Source organism: Bos javanicus, chromosome 27, assembly GCF_032452875.1.
Source record: "Bos javanicus breed banteng chromosome 27, ARS-OSU_banteng_1.0, whole genome shotgun sequence".
Classification (NCBI taxonomy): domain Eukaryota; kingdom Metazoa; phylum Chordata; class Mammalia; order Artiodactyla; family Bovidae; genus Bos; species Bos javanicus.
Genome location: NC_083894.1, coordinates 37,367,651 through 37,384,801, shown reverse-complemented (window position 1 = coordinate 37,384,801; position 17,151 = coordinate 37,367,651). Strand labels below are relative to the sequence as shown.

The window sequence follows — 17,151 nt, the reverse complement described above, 5'->3', positions numbered from 1 at the left end:
GATTGAACCCAGGTCTCCTGCATTACAAGGCAGGTTCTTTACCATCTGAGCCACCAGGGAAGCCCCATGGCATTGGGACCCTACAATATTAGGCATACTTTGTTTAAAATGAAAATAATAATGAGAGCAAGTAGCAGTTCCTTGTGGTGATGTTTGCATAAATTGCATAACCAAAGGCACAGTAAGGGGGTGAAGTTGAATGAAATGCTAGCTAAATGGGAGGTGGGCTTTGTATGATTTTCTAGAAGGAATCTTGGGCTTTGAGTCAGTTTGGGGGTGGTGATGATGAATGGATATGGCCAATGGGGGAACATTGTTCTGGGACTTTGGGGACTGCAGTAGCATGGTTTTGCAGAATTTGGGTTATCAAAGTTCACAGATTTCCCCAGGAACCTCATGACAGAAATGTGGACTCAATAGGAAAATTAAGGTATGGGGTGTGTCAGGGAAAGATCTGGGGTCCCCAGGAGATCCAGGAGGGAATGGGGTCACCCAGGGACTCTCTCCAGGGCTGTCACCGCGGCTCTCTCTGCTCCGACCCCTGCCCGCCCTGGCTTGGCTCAGGGGACGCTGAGTCAGCCCCGGGCTCAGCCCCGTCTGCTCTTCACCTTGGCAGCTCCAGTAAACCCATCAGAGAGATGCCCTCCTAACCACGGCCCACCTCCCTCCAGCAAGAAGCCCCCCTCCGCCTACAAAAGTGTTGCCGTGAAAATGACATTCTTTCCTTGGGTCACTTCACTGGCTTCCCGGGGCAGATTTTCTCTCATGCCGAGTTATTTTTAAAACTGAAATGGCAGACACAGGGAAAGAAAACAAAATCAAATCTTAGCCTTGACACGGGTGAAGGAATGCATGTTCTTTTCAGCTGAGGGCCAGGGATTACTCACCACATCCACCAGCTGAGAAATTTTCAATCCAAAGTAGACTTTTACAGTGTCGTTGGAATGTAATACGGGGCGAACCCATTTCTGGTAACCTTGGAATAAGTGTCTGAGCAGTGCATCTTCTTCTTCGGCTATGGACCTGAATCCCGCAGCAGCTGGATGAACAGGAGGGGACCCGAATTAACCGGGGAGGCGGGACAGCTGACCTTACATCTCCAAACTGGACCGTCGTGTGTTTCCAGACAGCCTGATTCAGCGAGGCAGGACTAAGGCTCCTGGGCTTCTCAGTCAACATTCTCCTGTTCCACCTCAGCTCCCTCCCCAACCACACATAAATACTCTCCTTCTGTTTCTTTAATGTGGTCCCTGTCTGAGACTGTGGATATTCACCAACCATCCTGTGGTCATCCTTCTGTGATGGATGTGAAGTTGAATCAATATGCTGTACATCCTAAATTTACACAAGGCTATATGTTGATTACATCTCAATAAAACTGGAAGAAATAAATAAATAAAGGTAGGCTCTATACTTTTCCCTGGAGGAGAGCATGGCAAATCACTCCAGTATTCTTGCCTGGAGAATCCCCATAGACAGAGAAGCCTGGTGGGCTACAGTCCATGGGGTCGCAAATGGTTGGACATGACTGAAGTGATTTAGCATGCATGCAGACTCTGTACTTAAGCCAGAGCTTTATTTTTCATAGGACTTTCCCATCATGAGGTCATCACTTGACCCCTGAAGGATCACCCACAGCGCCCGCCTTGTCCTGTCTCACCTCCTGATGATTGCGGTCTCTGCCTGCATGCACTGCCCACCGCCGCGCCTGGCCTGGCCTCTCCATGTCCTTTTCACAGTCTGTCTGTATTTGTCTTTGTCTGTCCTCCCCTCGGGGTCCACGAGGGCAGGCACACTCCACGTTGTTTGATGATGTTCATCCAGCACATAGCACAGTGCTCAGCCACACCAGGAGCTCACCGTGTATCTGTCTAATGAATGAGCCAATGGAGGGAGTGGCCAGGGCCGTTTCCCATGCATCCAGCCTGTGGTCACAGAACACCCGCCACGTGGCCTGTCTGCTCTGTCCTTTCCTCCTGTGCAAGACTTCCCTTACAACAGCCAGCTTCTGACAACTCTTCTCTGCCCCTAAATGTTCGAAAGTCCTAATTTCAAGCTTTAACTCTCAAACTGAAGAAATGGTTTAGGAATGTGGTCTCGAGGTCAGTTTTGTTTCTTTTCAGGGCTGTGCTATCCAATTTCAAACCAGGAAGATTTTCATTGTTTTATACATATTTTTTAATTTAAAAGATTTTAAAAATTAATTAATTATGGCTGCACCAGTATGTACAGGCTCTTAGTCCCCTGACCTGGAATCAAACCTGTGCCCCCTGCATTGGAAGCTCAGAATCTTAACCACTGGACCACCAGGGAAGCCCCTCCTTGTTGTTTTAACTATGCTCCCCTTCCTCTGTCCAGGATGCTCTTCAATCCTACAGTGATTCATTCCACACCCTCTGCTTTCCCATAGAAAACCTTCTCTTCCCACTGAGAGACACACACATGATGGGCAAGGTCACGTGCAAGACACAGCCCCACATTTGACCAATGAAAACCATGAGATGCTTTGTGGAAAGAAAAGCAAAGTCACACTCATTCCCCACAGATGCGTGGGACCTCCACTTCCCTGGGGAGATGATTCTCAGCGTAGTTGGTAACCCCCTCCCAGGGTGAGCAGGGCGTGGATAATGGGTCTGATGCTCTGGGTGCCGCACCCTCTCTCTTCTGCACCAGAAAGCTGATGAAGATGCATCTGAGTGGTAGAGGTGCGGCCTTACATTTGCGCTTACTAACTCAAAGGGCTGGGCTTTCCTGGTGGCTCAGTGGTTAAAAAAAAAAAAAAATCCACCTGCAATGCAGGAGACGTGGGTTTGATCCCTGGGTCGGGAAAAATCCCCTGGAGAAAGAAATGACAACCCGCTCCAGTACTCTTGCCTGGAAAATCCCAAGGACATAGGAGCCTGGTGGGCTATAGCCCAAGGGACTGCAAAGAATCAGACACAGCTGAGCACACCCACAGACACTCAAACGGCCAGCCAGTCTTAAACTTGGATACTTCATCTATTCTTAGCCAGCAGAACTGCACTGAAGAGCAGGTCAGAGAGTGGCGGCCAGGACAGCCCTCACCCTAAAACCTTCCTGGAAATGTGGGCAGTGGGAGGAATAGAGAATCGAAATTTCCTGAAGCCATCTGAGAGAGGAGGCTGCCCTTCACGAATTCCCTACTGGATATCCGGGCTTAGCTTCCTTCCAAATACCAGGCAGCTCTGATGGCTCCCAGCTCCTCTGCGGGTACCGCCCTGACCTCAGACCCCATCACCTCCCCCATGGATCCGTGCACTGCCCGCTAATTGCTGCGCTCACCTCTTCACTGTCCATTTTCCACCCAGCAGCTGGATCATCACTTAAAAGCTGGGGAGGATTATGTCAGCTTCCTGCTCAAATCCTCCCCGTGGTTTCCCATCAGACTTGGGAAAAAACAGCCCAGTTCTTACCATGGCCTCCCAGGCCTTTCAGAGTGCCTACCCACTCCCACCTGGGCCTCACCCCTCATCCGCAGGACCTCAGACACACCACACACACCACACACACACCACACACACATCATATCCACTACACACACCATACACACACTGTACTCACACCACACACCATACACACCACACACACCACACACAGACCATACACATACCACACATACCACATATACAGCACATATCAAACCCACAACACACACCACACAATATACCTACAGACACCACACATACCACACACGCCACACACGGACCATACACACACCACACAACACATATATACTATACACACACCACACACACCACATTCACATCATACCCACCACACACACCACACATACCACATACACATCATATACATACCACGCACACACACACACAACACACACCATACACACAACACAGAGATCGTACCCAGCACACACACACCACACACACAACTCACACACCAGGCACCACGTACCACACATACCCACCACGATCACTACACACAACACACACACACCACATCCATCACACACAACACCCACCGCACACATACACCACGCACCACTCACGCGTACCGAATGGGCTTCTTAGCTGGAACGGCCTGACGCCATCGTGGTTTGGGACGTGTGAGAAGCATCCTAAGAAGGGCAGAGACTGGGCCGCGGAACTTCCTTCCTGGCAGGATAACCTTATTGTCAGTTTGCAGGCAGTGGGAGCTGCGTGCTGGGAAGGGTCCCCTAAGACTGTGACCTGACCTTCCCCAGCCCCTGCAGCCCCCAAGCCCACCCGCTCTGAGAGGACGGCTGGACCCTGCTCTTCACCAGCTTCCAGAGGGAAGCGAGCAGACGTGCTCTCAGGACTGTGTGGGTTCTGACCCTGTGATCCACGTCAGAAGCCGAGCTGCCATCTGAGTTGAGGAGGAAAAGGTGTAGCTCTGTCCTGGCTCTTACAGGCTGGATGTTTGTCCTGTAAAATCCATATGTTAAAGCCCGAACCCCCAGCATGACTGCATTTGGAGACACGTGTGCGTGCCAAGTTGCTTCAGTCATGTCTGACTCATTGTGAACCTACTGGCTATAGCCCGCCAGGCTCCTCTGTCCATGGGATTCTCCAGGCAAGAATACTGGAGGGGGTTGCCGTGCCCTCCTCCAGGGGACTGTCCCAACCTAGGGATTGAGCCCACATCTCCTGCAGTTCCTGCACTGGCAGGCGGATTCTTTACCGCTGAGCCACCAGGGAAGCCAGCATTTGGAGACAGGACCTAAAAAGAGGTAATTAAGGTTAAATCCGGTTATAGGGGTGGGGCCCTAGTCTGACAGGGCTGGGGTCCTCATAAGAAGAGGGGGAGACCCCTGGACTCTCCTCCGGCTCGCACAGAGGGGAGTTCATGTGGAGACACAGCCAGAGGCAGCTGTTTACAAGTCAGGAGGGAGCTCTCACCAAGCTTGCTGGCACCTTGCTCATGGATTTCTAGTCTCCAGGACGGTGAGAAAAGAAATTTCTTTCAAGCACCCAGTCTGTGGTATTTTGTTATGGTGGCCTGAGCTGACTAGTACAAAAGGGTCTTGACCAAAACAGACCTTACCAATAAAGAGAAGACAAAGGCCAAAGGTTGGCTGCTTTCTGCCTAGTATCTTCCCCAAATAGAAACTGAAGTCACTGATGTTATTGAAGCAGATGTAGAGGACAAGCCTGGTTTGTTCTTGTAAAATAGGATGTTATGAGGAAGGGCAAGGACTTCCATGTTGATTCTTCAAGGCTAGGGCCTCAATAAACATGAGCTGATTCTAGGGAATGAGCAAACGAATGAATAAATGCACGGAAGGCTATAATTTTCTTGAGGGGTGGGGGCACGGGACCAGCTCGTGGCTCCAGAAGATGGAGAACCGCAGATGTTCTCTGGATTTCCAGGACAAGTGGTCTCAAGAAATAAATGGATTCCTTCTAATATACAACACAAACGGACTTATTTATGAAACAGAGACAGACTCACAGACATAGAGAAGAGCTTGGTGGTTGCCAAGGTGGGGGGTCGGGAGGGAAGGACTGGGAGGGTGGGATTAGCAGATGCCAACTGTGATGTATAAGATGCACAGGGACCTCCCTGGCGGCCCACTGGTCAAGAGTCTGCCTTCCAACGCAGGGGACGTGGGTTTGATCCCTGGTCACGGAAGTTAAGATCCCACATGCTGCAGGGCAACCAAAGCTTCACACAGCAACTACTGAGCCCTCGTGCTCTGGAGCCCAAGCACCACAACCGAGAGAAGCCTGCGTGCCACAGCTAGGGGACCTCACACGGCCCAGTGAAAAATCCCACGTGCAGCAAAGAGGGTCCCCTGGGCCCCACCTAAGACCCAATGCAGCCAAATTAACTAATCAATTAATTTAACAACACGGTCCCACTGTATAGCACAGGGACCTATATTCACTAGCCTATGATAAACCATAATGGAGAAGAATATGAAAAAGTATCAATGCGCGTATAATTGAACCACTTTGTCATACAGCAGAAATCAGCACAACGCTGTACATCAACTATACTTCCATAAAACTTAAAAAGCAAATTAAAAAAAGAAAGAAACAGATTCCTGAGAGGTTGTATATAAAGCAAATTTTTGTAAACGGACTTATATTTCAAACTCATTAGATAAGACCACTCTTCTAAGACACATCTCAGTGATTCACTGACAAGTCAGAAAACTGCTCTTGGAAGATGAGTGAGCCTCCTCCCTGCTCTGCTGTGGGGGTTTCGTTTCCCAAAGTCAGCTCCCTGGGGGGAGGGATGGGAGAGCCTTTCAGCATTAATTAAAGAGGAGAGAAAGAGGAATGATAACGACATGAAGACAGTGGAGCTGGAAAGGACTTTCAAGACACGTAAGCCCCTCACTTCACAGGTGAAGACCTGGGAGAGCTGGGAGGGGTCACCCGCAGAACGGGGGCGCTGTGGTCTTCTGACTCCCAACTTGTCATCCTTTCCACCAGCTCATGAAGTTCTTCGAGGATTGAGGAGGCAAAGACTGTTCCCCCCAGCGTGTCTCCCAGCCACGTAAAATCTGCTCCAGCAGTTCACGTCTATGAATGCACACTCAATGTTGCTGCTATTTTTGTTGCTGTGGGGCTATCGCTGTATTTTCCAAACTGTTGTTCCAAGTTGTGTATCTTTGGGGAGCATGGTGTCCCGGGTGGTGTTTGTGTGGTCTTGGGGAGACACTCGGGCCTGCTGAGAGTGTTCTGTAGCCTGCCCCCAGCCTCCTCTGCAGCAGGAGGCATCCAGCAGGCTGCTTTGCTGTGGGTTTTGAGGGGCAGGGGTGGGCTTCTTGAATGGGTGCTGCTCTGAGGTCGCTCTCTGAGGAAGGGGATGCCCAGCGCTTTACAGTCACAGAACAGAGCCATCCTGCTTCAGACTTCCCCACGTTTCCCTGTAGCCTCCCCAACATACACATACAGCACACACATACACGCCGTCTAATGCACACATACATCTTCAAAGAGTGTGCGCTGCCTGTTAGAAACGCTTTTCACCATCTCTTTTGGTGAAAAAAGGAATTTTGCTTCCCCCTGGAACTTCTTTCTCTCCTTTCTTCTCTTTTTCTTAGTCTTTTTTTTTTTTTGCCTGCCATGTGGCTTGTGGGATTTTAGTTCTCTGACCAGGGACTGAAGGCTTGGCCTCAGCTGTGAAAGCACAGTCTTAACCACTGCACCGCCAGGGAACTCCTGTTTCTACTTGACTGTTTGCCCCGGTTTTCTTTGTCAAAATCTTTCCCCTGGGACCAGATAAGCAGCCCCGCAGGAAGAGGGCAAAAAAAAAAAAAAAAAGGAAGAACCAGAGCACACCTGAGAGCAATGTGGAGGACGGACAGACAGACAGGGCTGCAACGCCCTGCCTGATCCTAGCAACATCCTCCGCTTGAAACTGGGCGGGGGCCGTGCTGCAGGAGGGCTCACTGCCCTCGGCTCAGGCCACCGAGTCTCTTGCCAAACTCATCACTCAATAGAAAGAAGAACCTAATTAATATTTATCCACATGGAGAGGCCCTGAACTCAGACTCAGAGACAGTTCCTGATTCCAGGCCATGAAAACAGGGCCGTAGATGACGGGGAAGGTCTGGCCACCCACATACTCTGTGCCTTCAGGGTCTTGACATCCATGAAACAGCCACAAATGGGACCCCTTATTGCCCATATTTGCTGTTCCCCAAAATACAAAGAGGGCCGGCGTGTAAGCTGCAGCCTTGACTGGAGAACAGCTCTTCACCCCTGGCTGCAGCGGAGAAGGGATCCAGGTAACCGTAACTAGAGCTATCCCGGGACCAGGCGCTGGCTGTGATGAGCTTCGGGCTCTCTCCACACCAGAGGGTGGAATTGAGACACATTTGGATCGGCTTCCCAGAACCAGCTTGAGACCAATTTTTCTTTGGAACCTACGACTTGAGGCTCTGCTCTCTTTATTCCTCAGGACTGTTTGCTCTCCTTTCTTTGGAGGCTCAGACTCTGTGCCCTCCTCACCCCCACATTAATAATCACTTTTATCAAAATTTTGACAAACTCTCTCACACTGAAATATGAATAACTGATAAAACCTAATAGATGATAAAAAGATGACAAAGTAATGAATATAACTGAAAAGAAGCAGACTCACAGGTAAAAAGAACAAACCAGTGGTTACCAGTGCGGACAGGGGAGGGTAATACAAGGCAGGGGATAAAGATGAACAAGCTATTAGGTATAAAATAAGCTACGAGGACATGTGTACAGCACAGAGAATATAGCCAATACTTTAGAGTAACTATGGAGGAAGTGTGGCTTTCCTGGTGGCTCAGTGGTAAAGAAACCACCTGCCTATGCAAGAGATGTGGATTTTTATCCCTGGATTGGGAAGATCCCCCTGGAGAAGGAAATGGCAACACACTCCAGTATTCCTGCCTGGAGAATCCCATGGACAGGGCTACAGTCCACGGGGTCACAAAGAGTCAGACATGACTTTGTAACTGAACAGCAACATAAAGGGAGTATCACCTTTAAAAACTGTGAATCAGGGCTTCCCTGGGGGCTCAGGGTAAAGACTCCACCTGCCAAGGTAGGAGAGATGGTTTCGAGCCCTGATCCAGGAAGATCCCACATGCCTCTAAGCCCGTGCGCCACAACCACTGAGCTGTGCGCTAGAGCCTGGGAACCCCAACAAGAGAAGCCACCGCAGTGAGAAGCCACTGCAGTGAGAAGCCCGAGCATCATGCTGAGGAGGAGGCCCTGCTCGCTGCAACTAGAGAAAAGCCCAGCAGTGAAGATCCAACGGCCAAAAGTAAACAAACAAATACAATAATTTAAAAATTGAGAGTCACCATGTTGTACTCCTGTAACATATAATATAAATGACCCCTACTTCAAACTTAATAGGTGAAACTTCCCATGATTATTTATGATTTTACTGAAAATGCCACCCCTGTTTATTCTCAGCTAGGAGAGAAAACAGATTATTGAAGAATTTCAAATCTCAGCAAGTATTGTTGAGAGAGGTATATACTTTGTTTGACACCTTTTGGTGTATTTTGATTTTGCCTTTCATTCATTATCACTACCTCATCCCCCAAAAAATCTTCCCACAAATAGTCTCTTCTGCCAACATGTATAGCTAGCTCTCAGGATGGACTCAAATAATAAATATTTGATGGCTTTTTGCTATCATGAGAGCTTCTCAGAACAACTATTTTATTCCTCCATGCATCCCCGACACTGGAACAATTCCTGGGATGTGGTAGACCTTCAATAAATATTTTTTTAATGAATAACACACATCTTGTGTTAAGAATGATGGGAAGAGGAATAAGATATTGTCCTATTTCTGGAGTGGACAAAAGTGTGGCCATAGATGGCAATCCTTCCACCAGGACCAGAGAAACAGAAATGAGGGCTTGTGCCTTGTCATTTGAAAAAGGTAGCTTCGTGTGAGAAAGGGAAACTGTTTTCTTTACGATGAGCAGAGAAGTTAAAGAACTTAAGGAAAGGTGGCACAGATCTATAAATAGAAAGAGACTCTCCAGTGGATCTAGAAATGCTCACAAACTCCAGAGTTATCACAGGCGACTACATGGACTTGTTACAGATCTGTGACAGGTGCATACAGCTAGGCACACATTTCCAGACTCCCGCAGCACACGTACGAAAGCCGGGGGCCAGGCTCTCGTCCGATTCCAACCGTCTTATGCAGCTGTCACTGCGTGCAGAGAAGCAGGCGTGGGTGAACCTGCTGAGGGTGAGCCTGAGGGTTTATGCTAACCAGCCCTGCTGACCCGGGAGATGGCTTCTCTGCTGAAAGAATGCTGAGACTCAATTCCAGCATAGGAAATAGGATGCTCTAGTAATTAGCAGAGAAACATCAGACATGAATTGCATAGAAGCTGATTATGTTTATGATTAATTACATGCTAAAACACACAGAAGTTTATTATTATTTTTATGATTGGCAAGGTGCACTGCAAGTTTAGGATCAGTAGATGCAAACTATTTAGAATGTTTGCAACAACGAGGTCCCACTGTACGGCACAGGGAACTATATCCAGTCTCTTGGGATTAAAAAAAAAGGAAAAAAAAAACCACTTTAAAAAATGTATATATTTGTATAACCAAGTGCCTTTGCTGTACAGCAGAGACTGACACAGCACTGTAAATCAACTACACTTCAATAAAAAAAAGACTTGGAAGAAATAAAATTCAGTGATATTTCAAACTGGATTCAATGCTCTCTGCACTTAGAAATGACTCTGTGTGCTTCTGAGCCCCAGGTTTGAGCACAGGCTACGTTTTTGAAGATATAATAATGTTCACGTGTGTGTGTGAGTCACAGGATTTTAAATCCAAGAGTTATTTCAGGACTTGGGCAAGTCGATCTCAGTGCCTCTGGTTCTCCGTCTGAAAATGACAATACTCCTACGTGGCCAAAACACTAGCGACAAATAAAGACAAATCGCTACAGGAACCACACTGTTTCCTCACCGTCTGTCCCCTGGCTCTGTATGGAATCTGGTGTCAGGGGAAGGGCTTTCTGTTCTTAAGTTGCAGGAAACGTGAAATGATTCCCACACCCAGAAAGCTGGCAGGTGACGGTGCCCACTGTTCCCTAAACTTCCCAGTTATTTTCTCCCACTTTCCTTTCCTGCCCTCTGTCTCCTTTATTTGTCCTCATTCTTTAAATGCCTTTATTTTCTGGTGGATGATAGTCACAGAAAACTCACACAGCTTCACGGACATTTGCTTAACTGTGATGTAAAAACATACTAAATATACCTACATGCACAAATTTATGAAAGTATTTTTATATCTGCACAATAGTTTGGACAATAAGCATCTATGCACAGCTAGAGTGATTGTTAATAAATATGATACTAAAATGTTGACATAATCCCTATGCCAAATATTTTAACAATTTTCTGAGTACCATTCAGTGCGCTTGATAACATTCCCCTGCTTTCATATCTTCCTACCAAGCTCATAGTGATTCCAAAGGAATAACACAGTCAATGGCAAAAGTATAAACATTATGGAATTCATATGCTTTCTTTAGCAATATACAGACTTCATGGAATTACTCATCGGAGCTACATTTTTAAAGGTTATCTTAAAGAGTAACCTAAAAATACCTACACATCACATTTTTTAATCCTGACATTATCAGCAGGGGCAACGATCAAGTTTTCATTTGCTTCAGCTTGAGCTTACCTGAGTGGGTGATACCAAGGACGCTGAACACCAGGATAAAGTCTGCAAGCATTATGATGTCGGCTGGACAGAGATAATGCCTTCCTCCTCTTTAACAACAGGATATTTCCATCAGAAAAGGGGGTTTTCGAAGAGAAAACGCAGAGCTTCAAAGTCCAGAGTGGAGCCCAGAGGACGCAGATACCTGGAGAGGGGAAACCAGGCTGAACCCGGCTGGTGTCAGTCCGAGGTCTCTGAAAGCACACCTCATTGATTCCCAGTCAGCTGTCAGATCCTGTAGGTCTGAGAACTATCTCTGGGTCCTAACTCCTGACTTATTAATTCACTCTCCCGCCAGGAGATGCGGGGCAGTGGAGGGGGGGTGAAGGGTGAAGCCGGATAACAGCGAGAGCTCTGTGCTGTTTTGCTCATGCTTGGAGACCTGTGTAAAAGGGAGAAACCGTGAATGAAGACACGCAACACGGAAGCCAGTGCAAGTTTCTCCTACAGCGTTCTCCATCGTCGTTCATTTTGGACGTGCAGCTTAAGAACAGTGAATAAGAGTCAAAAGCTACAGATCCCAGTTATGAAACAAACCCTGGGGATGTTTGTACGTGGAGACGATGGTTAATAATGCTGCTGTATTCAGTCACTCAGTCGTGTCTGACTCTTAGTGACCCTATGGATTGCAGCCTGCCAGGCTCCTCTGTCCATGGGATTTCCCAGGCAAGAATTACTGGAGTGGGTTGCCATGCCTTCCCCCAGGGGATCCTCCTGACCCAGGGACCGAACCCGCATCTCCTGCATCTCTTGCATCACAGACGAATTCTTTACCGCTGAGCCACCAGGGAAGGCCATAGTTAATAATACTGTACTGCATATTTGAAAGTTGCTAAGAGAGTAGATCTTAAAAGCTCTCATCATGAGAGAAAAAAAAAACTTTTTGTAACCGTGTGTACTTATGGGTGTTCACTGGACATGGTGGTTTTCATTTCACGAGGTATACAAATGCCCAATCTTTATGTGGTGACCCTGAAACTGACACAGTGTTATATGTCAATTGCCCCTCAGTTTTTAAAAATTTAATTCTATTTATTTATTGATATTTGGCTGCACTGGATCCTCACCGCTGCACCCGGGCTTTCTCTAGCTGCAGCGAGCCAGGGCTACTCTGCAGCTGTGTTGCACGACTTCTCATTGTGGGGCTTCTCTTGTTGCAGAGCACAGGCTCTAGGGTGTGCGGGCTGTCGCTGTGGCTCACGGACTTAGTTCCCTCGAAGCATGTGGGATCTTCCCAGACCAGGGATCAAACCTGTGTCCCCTGCATTGCAAGGCAGATTCTTAACTCCTGAACCACCAGGGAAGTTCCACATCTCAGTTTTTAAAACGAATGACCATGCCCTTCATTGCCCTGGTCTAGGGGCTCTGGCATGCTTCATGATCAGAGCATCCTCTGGGGTTCCCTGGAGCCCCCAGGGCCTGCGGATAATCCACAAGAGAAAGGACAGTTGGAGTACTGTCTTTTTCTGTATCGCTCCCAGGACCTGGAGGCTGAAATCACCACCTCGTCTTTGGATTCACCTTGGTCGCAGTTGGTCTGATTCTCACCTAGCTCAGCGCTGTCCACACACAGAGGGTCCTCCAGGAATGCAAATCTGCTGATGAGGCAAGAGTAAGTGAGGGCTGGAAGGAGAAGAGGGCCTGGTAGGAGCAGAGTCCCCCGATGGGGCCCCAGTACTGGAGTAGCACCCTCCGGGCACTGCCAACCCACCCAGGGCCACACTGATTTAATCCAATCGAAAATTTCCCTCTACCTCATTAAGGCTCCTCTGAGAGCATCGGTGACTTCCAAACACCCGGTGATGCTCAGCAGGGTACCAGCTCGGAGTCCAGACAGACCTGCCAGGAAAGGCAGGACCACGTCCCCTCCTCCAGCTCCCTCTCCTCTCCACTCCTCCAGAAACCCGGCCCCCACAGTCTCCATTCCCCAGACCACAGGCTCCTCGGGCCTGGCTGGGTCCTCTTACCCTCTCTCCCCAGCATCCCCAGAGCCCACTGCACGTGAGCGGTTTAGAAGGAAGAGGAAGGAAACAATTAGACACTGATCTCCCATCCATCTGAACCACATTCCAGGCCCGCTGTGAGTTTACAACGGTCTCAGGAATCAATTAGCCACTAACCCAGGGGTGCAGGAAGTGTCGCTGTTCTTCATTTTCAATAAATCAAAGAAAATGGAGCTTGCCATTCCACTGAGCAGGCAGGAAATACCATCTCTGTCATTTCAGGAGCTCAGGGCAGCAAAAGCCTCGTTTGCAGCCCCCAGTCACAAGCAGGCTGTCGCCTCTGGCCCATCTTGACGGCAGCGGAGGGTCGGCGGGCAGCCACGGGGTCCCAGTGGAAGAGGCGGCTCTGTTGCCCTTTCCTGGCCAGGAAGTCTGGGTGACAGGGTCCCCTAGTCGCTGGTCTCTGCTGCTGGAGGGGCCGGCCAGTCTCTGGGGATTTCTGGCCCATCTCCCTTTCGAAGACACTCACCTCATCTCCATCCTGCTCTGAAAACATCAAATAAGCCCTTCAGTGAGTTTACACTTGTGGTAAAAGCTGATGTCAAACAGGAAGAGAGGTTGTCTTTAATGGCTTCTGCTTTCAGTCTCTATAAACATATCAGCCCTAGCTCCTTTCTTGGGAAATGTAGGGGAAAGAAAACTACAGAGAACACAAATTTGTATCAATTCATGTCTCAAAAAATCATCCTGCACTGAGCCAGCGTGTGCTCTTTCCCTCACCTGTTCTTTGCTAAGTCGGGTCCAACTCCTATGATCGCATGGACTGTAGCCCACCAGGCTCCTCTGTCCATGGAATTCTCCAGGCAAGAATACTGGAGTGTGTTGCCATTTCCTTCTGCAGGGGATCTTCCCGACCCACTGATGGAACCCATGTGTCCCGCACCAGGAGGTGGATTCTTTACTGAGTGAGCCACCAGGGAAGCTCAAAAAACACGTGCACGCAGACACACACACCCCTTTGACCAGCTGTTTCTCGGGGGTCTGTCCCAGCAGACAGCCCTCCTCCTGCTCAATCACACTCCTCAGCTACATTGGAACTTTGTGCCACCCCGTGGACTGTAGCCCGCCAGGCTCCTCTGGCCATGGAATTCTCCATGAGGCTGCAATACTGGAGTGGGTAGCCCATCCCTTCTCCAGGGGATCTTCTTGACCCAGGGATCGAAGCTGGGTCTCCTGCATTGCAGGTGGATTCTTTACCAGCTGAGCCATCAGGGAAGCCCCATGTGTCCTATAACCAACAATAAACATCGACTGGGATGGGGGGGTGGGTCCACAGAGCAGAACAATCAGAAGGTCTCCATCATCAAGGGGACACATTTGCATCCTGAGAGCCAAGGAAAACCGCTGCTCATCCGTCACTGACCAAACATGCTCCCTGTGAGGACTGAGTCTGCTCCTTCCAGTGACTGGGGAACGCTGGCCAGATCACTTCCAGGAGAGACGTTGTGAGAGCCACACGACAGAGCAGAAGGTGACGGGAAACAGCTGTGCTTTCACTTGAAGGTCTAAAAAGTTACGATTAGTGGACTTCCCTGGTGGTGTAGTGGATAAGAATCTGCCTGCCAATGCAGGGGATGTGGACTCCATCTCTGGTCCAGGAAGACCATCATGCCTCGAACAATGCCTTGAACAATGAAACCCATGTGCCACAACTACTGAGCCTGCGTGCTGTAACTACGGAAGTCTGTGCACCTAGAGCCCGTGCTCCAGAACAAGAGAAGCACCGCAGGGAGAAGCCCGCGCCCCGCCATGAAGAGTAGCCCCTGCTCGCAGAAATTAGAGAAAGTTCTCCCAGCAGCGAACACCCAGTGCAGCCACAAAGAAAAAAAAAAAAAGAGTTATGATTAGTATTTTTTAAACTGTAAAAGTAGTACAATCCTAACAGTACACTGAAAGTAAGATTCACAATCCATCTTCCTAATCTAATCACCGTTGAGATGTTGGTCTATTTCTCTCCAGTGTACACGCTCCTGCATGCTTGCTCACACACACACAGAGTTGTTATCTAGTTTGTATACAACTTTATCCTTCAGTTGAACTGCTACTACTAGTTGAACTGCTATTTGACACCATTATAAAGGAGAATGTTTTGGTATCAACTTTGAAAACAGAAGAAACTTTGATCTCTGTTCTGCAACCTTTTATCCCTATGTGAATAAAACTGTTATCTCTTTACATCAGAGTCTTGAGAGTGGGCTATCGTGTATATTTCATGTTTGTTCTCTGTTACACGTCTTTCTTATTCAAGAGCCTATTCTATAAATATCTTACAGAGTTCGAAAAACTAAATTCCATTGAGGCGTTCAGTTAATGAGTTGCCTTCCTTGCAAAGAATGACAGTACAGTTACATAGTACTGAGTCTGCAGGTTGCTGTGAGAATGGCGTCCAGACTGTCTGGGATACTGTCTTTGTTTAGGGAAATGCATTTTAAGAAAGTTACATATGTTCATCTGGGGTTGCGGGGGCTGGGGAGCGGGGGAGAGTCAGGAGACCCAGAGTCCAAGAGGAAGGAGTTTAGATCCAAAAATTAAGTCTGAGAAAGCTGTCTTTCTGCTATGAAATGTTTACTCTTGACAGTTAAGTCCTCCATGCCAACACCATTTTACAGGCCAGATACTGAGGCCCAGGGAGCAGGAGTCATTGTCCTGGGTCACATGGGTAGAACTGGGCCAGAATCCTGTAAAGAAAGAAAGAAAGTGAAGTCACTCAGTCATGTCTTACTCTTTGTGACCCCATGGACTGTAGCTTACCAGGCTCCTCTGTCCATGGGATTCTCCAGGCAAGAATACTGGAGTGGGTTGACAAATCCTTTTCCAGGGGATCTTTCCGACTCAGGGATCGAACCTGGGTCTCCCACATTGTAGGCAGGTGCTTTACCATCTGAGCCACCAGGGAAGAATCAAATAAGCTGCTATGAAGGAGACCATACCAGCTCACAGAGAAACGGGTGTGGAGAGGACACCCAGCCTGGCTTCTGAAGACCCATCCACACCCTCCCTCCCTGGCTGTCCATCAAGGAGGTCCCTGGCCTCTTCTCTGGGCCCTTCCTGTGTCCTCAGACATTCCTGCAGCCTGTCTGCTGACATCTGGTCACAGTCATTGGAGTTTCAGATGCTCGGCCACCAGCAGTGGGAAGGACTGGTGATGGGAGTTTGCGCTCATAGGAGTCAGAGGGCTGGAAGCTCAGTGCCTGAAAAATCTCACTGCCCTCCAACATAATCCCCATTGACGGCTACAGTTTCACTCTAAAGAGAATTCCTTTTTTTCCCCCCTGATTTACTCATTTTTTAATTCTTAAATTTAAGAATTTCCTAATTTTTCATTCTAAATTCCTGATTTACTTACAACTTATAAATAAACTTTAAATTAACATATTACAGTTAACATATTAAACTTAAGTTAATTCTAATTTGGCTTAAACCTTTACTAAAACCAGGACCCTAATAGGTTTTACTAAATTTACTATAAAACCAGACCGTTTTTCTGGTTCTGCACGTTGTGTGACATCCTCGCAATAGTAACATTGCTCATTATGCGTAGCGATTTGAAAATCACGGTTTTAAAATAAGTGTCGAATTCTTCCCTGAGCTCAAAGGATGAAAGCCAAGGGCTGCTGGGGGCCTTTGTGCTCCCTCGGGTCCGCGGAGCAGAGCCCGGACCAGCGGTGCAATGGGCACCGACGCCCCCTACTGGACTGTGCTCAGACTGCAGGTTAGCGCCAAGAGGCCCCTTTCCGAAGGGTGTGTACTTTAGATGTCATTTCTTCCTTAAACTTTAAAAAATAAAATAGCAAAACAAACACAGCCTGCCTGAACTCAAAACGAAGCACTCGAAGACAGCAGGCTGTTGGCCCAACAGTTCCAGAGAACCCATTCGGGCTGAGTTGATGCCCCCACGGCAGGAGTCAGCCCAGCCCCAGGGCTGGAAGGGTCCG

At 48.4% G+C, this 17,151-nt stretch overlaps 1 protein-coding gene across 1 annotated transcript in view; it reads right to left on the bottom strand.

Moving 5' to 3' along the window:
- The window catches only part of CHRNB3 (cholinergic receptor nicotinic beta 3 subunit), a 36,851-nt gene extending 23,162 nt beyond the window's left edge, over positions 1–13,689 (bottom strand). Inside the window, exons 1-2 of the mRNA XM_061404610.1 lie at positions 11,175–13,689; positions 888–1,039 (exon numbers count right to left, since the gene is read on the bottom strand). Of these exons, the coding sequence (XP_061260594.1) occupies positions 888–1,039; positions 11,175–11,226 (204 nt within the window). The 5' untranslated portion in view covers positions 11,227–13,689. The remainder of the gene's footprint in view (positions 1–887; positions 1,040–11,174) is intronic.
- Positions 13,690–17,151: the final 3,462 nt, after the last annotated feature.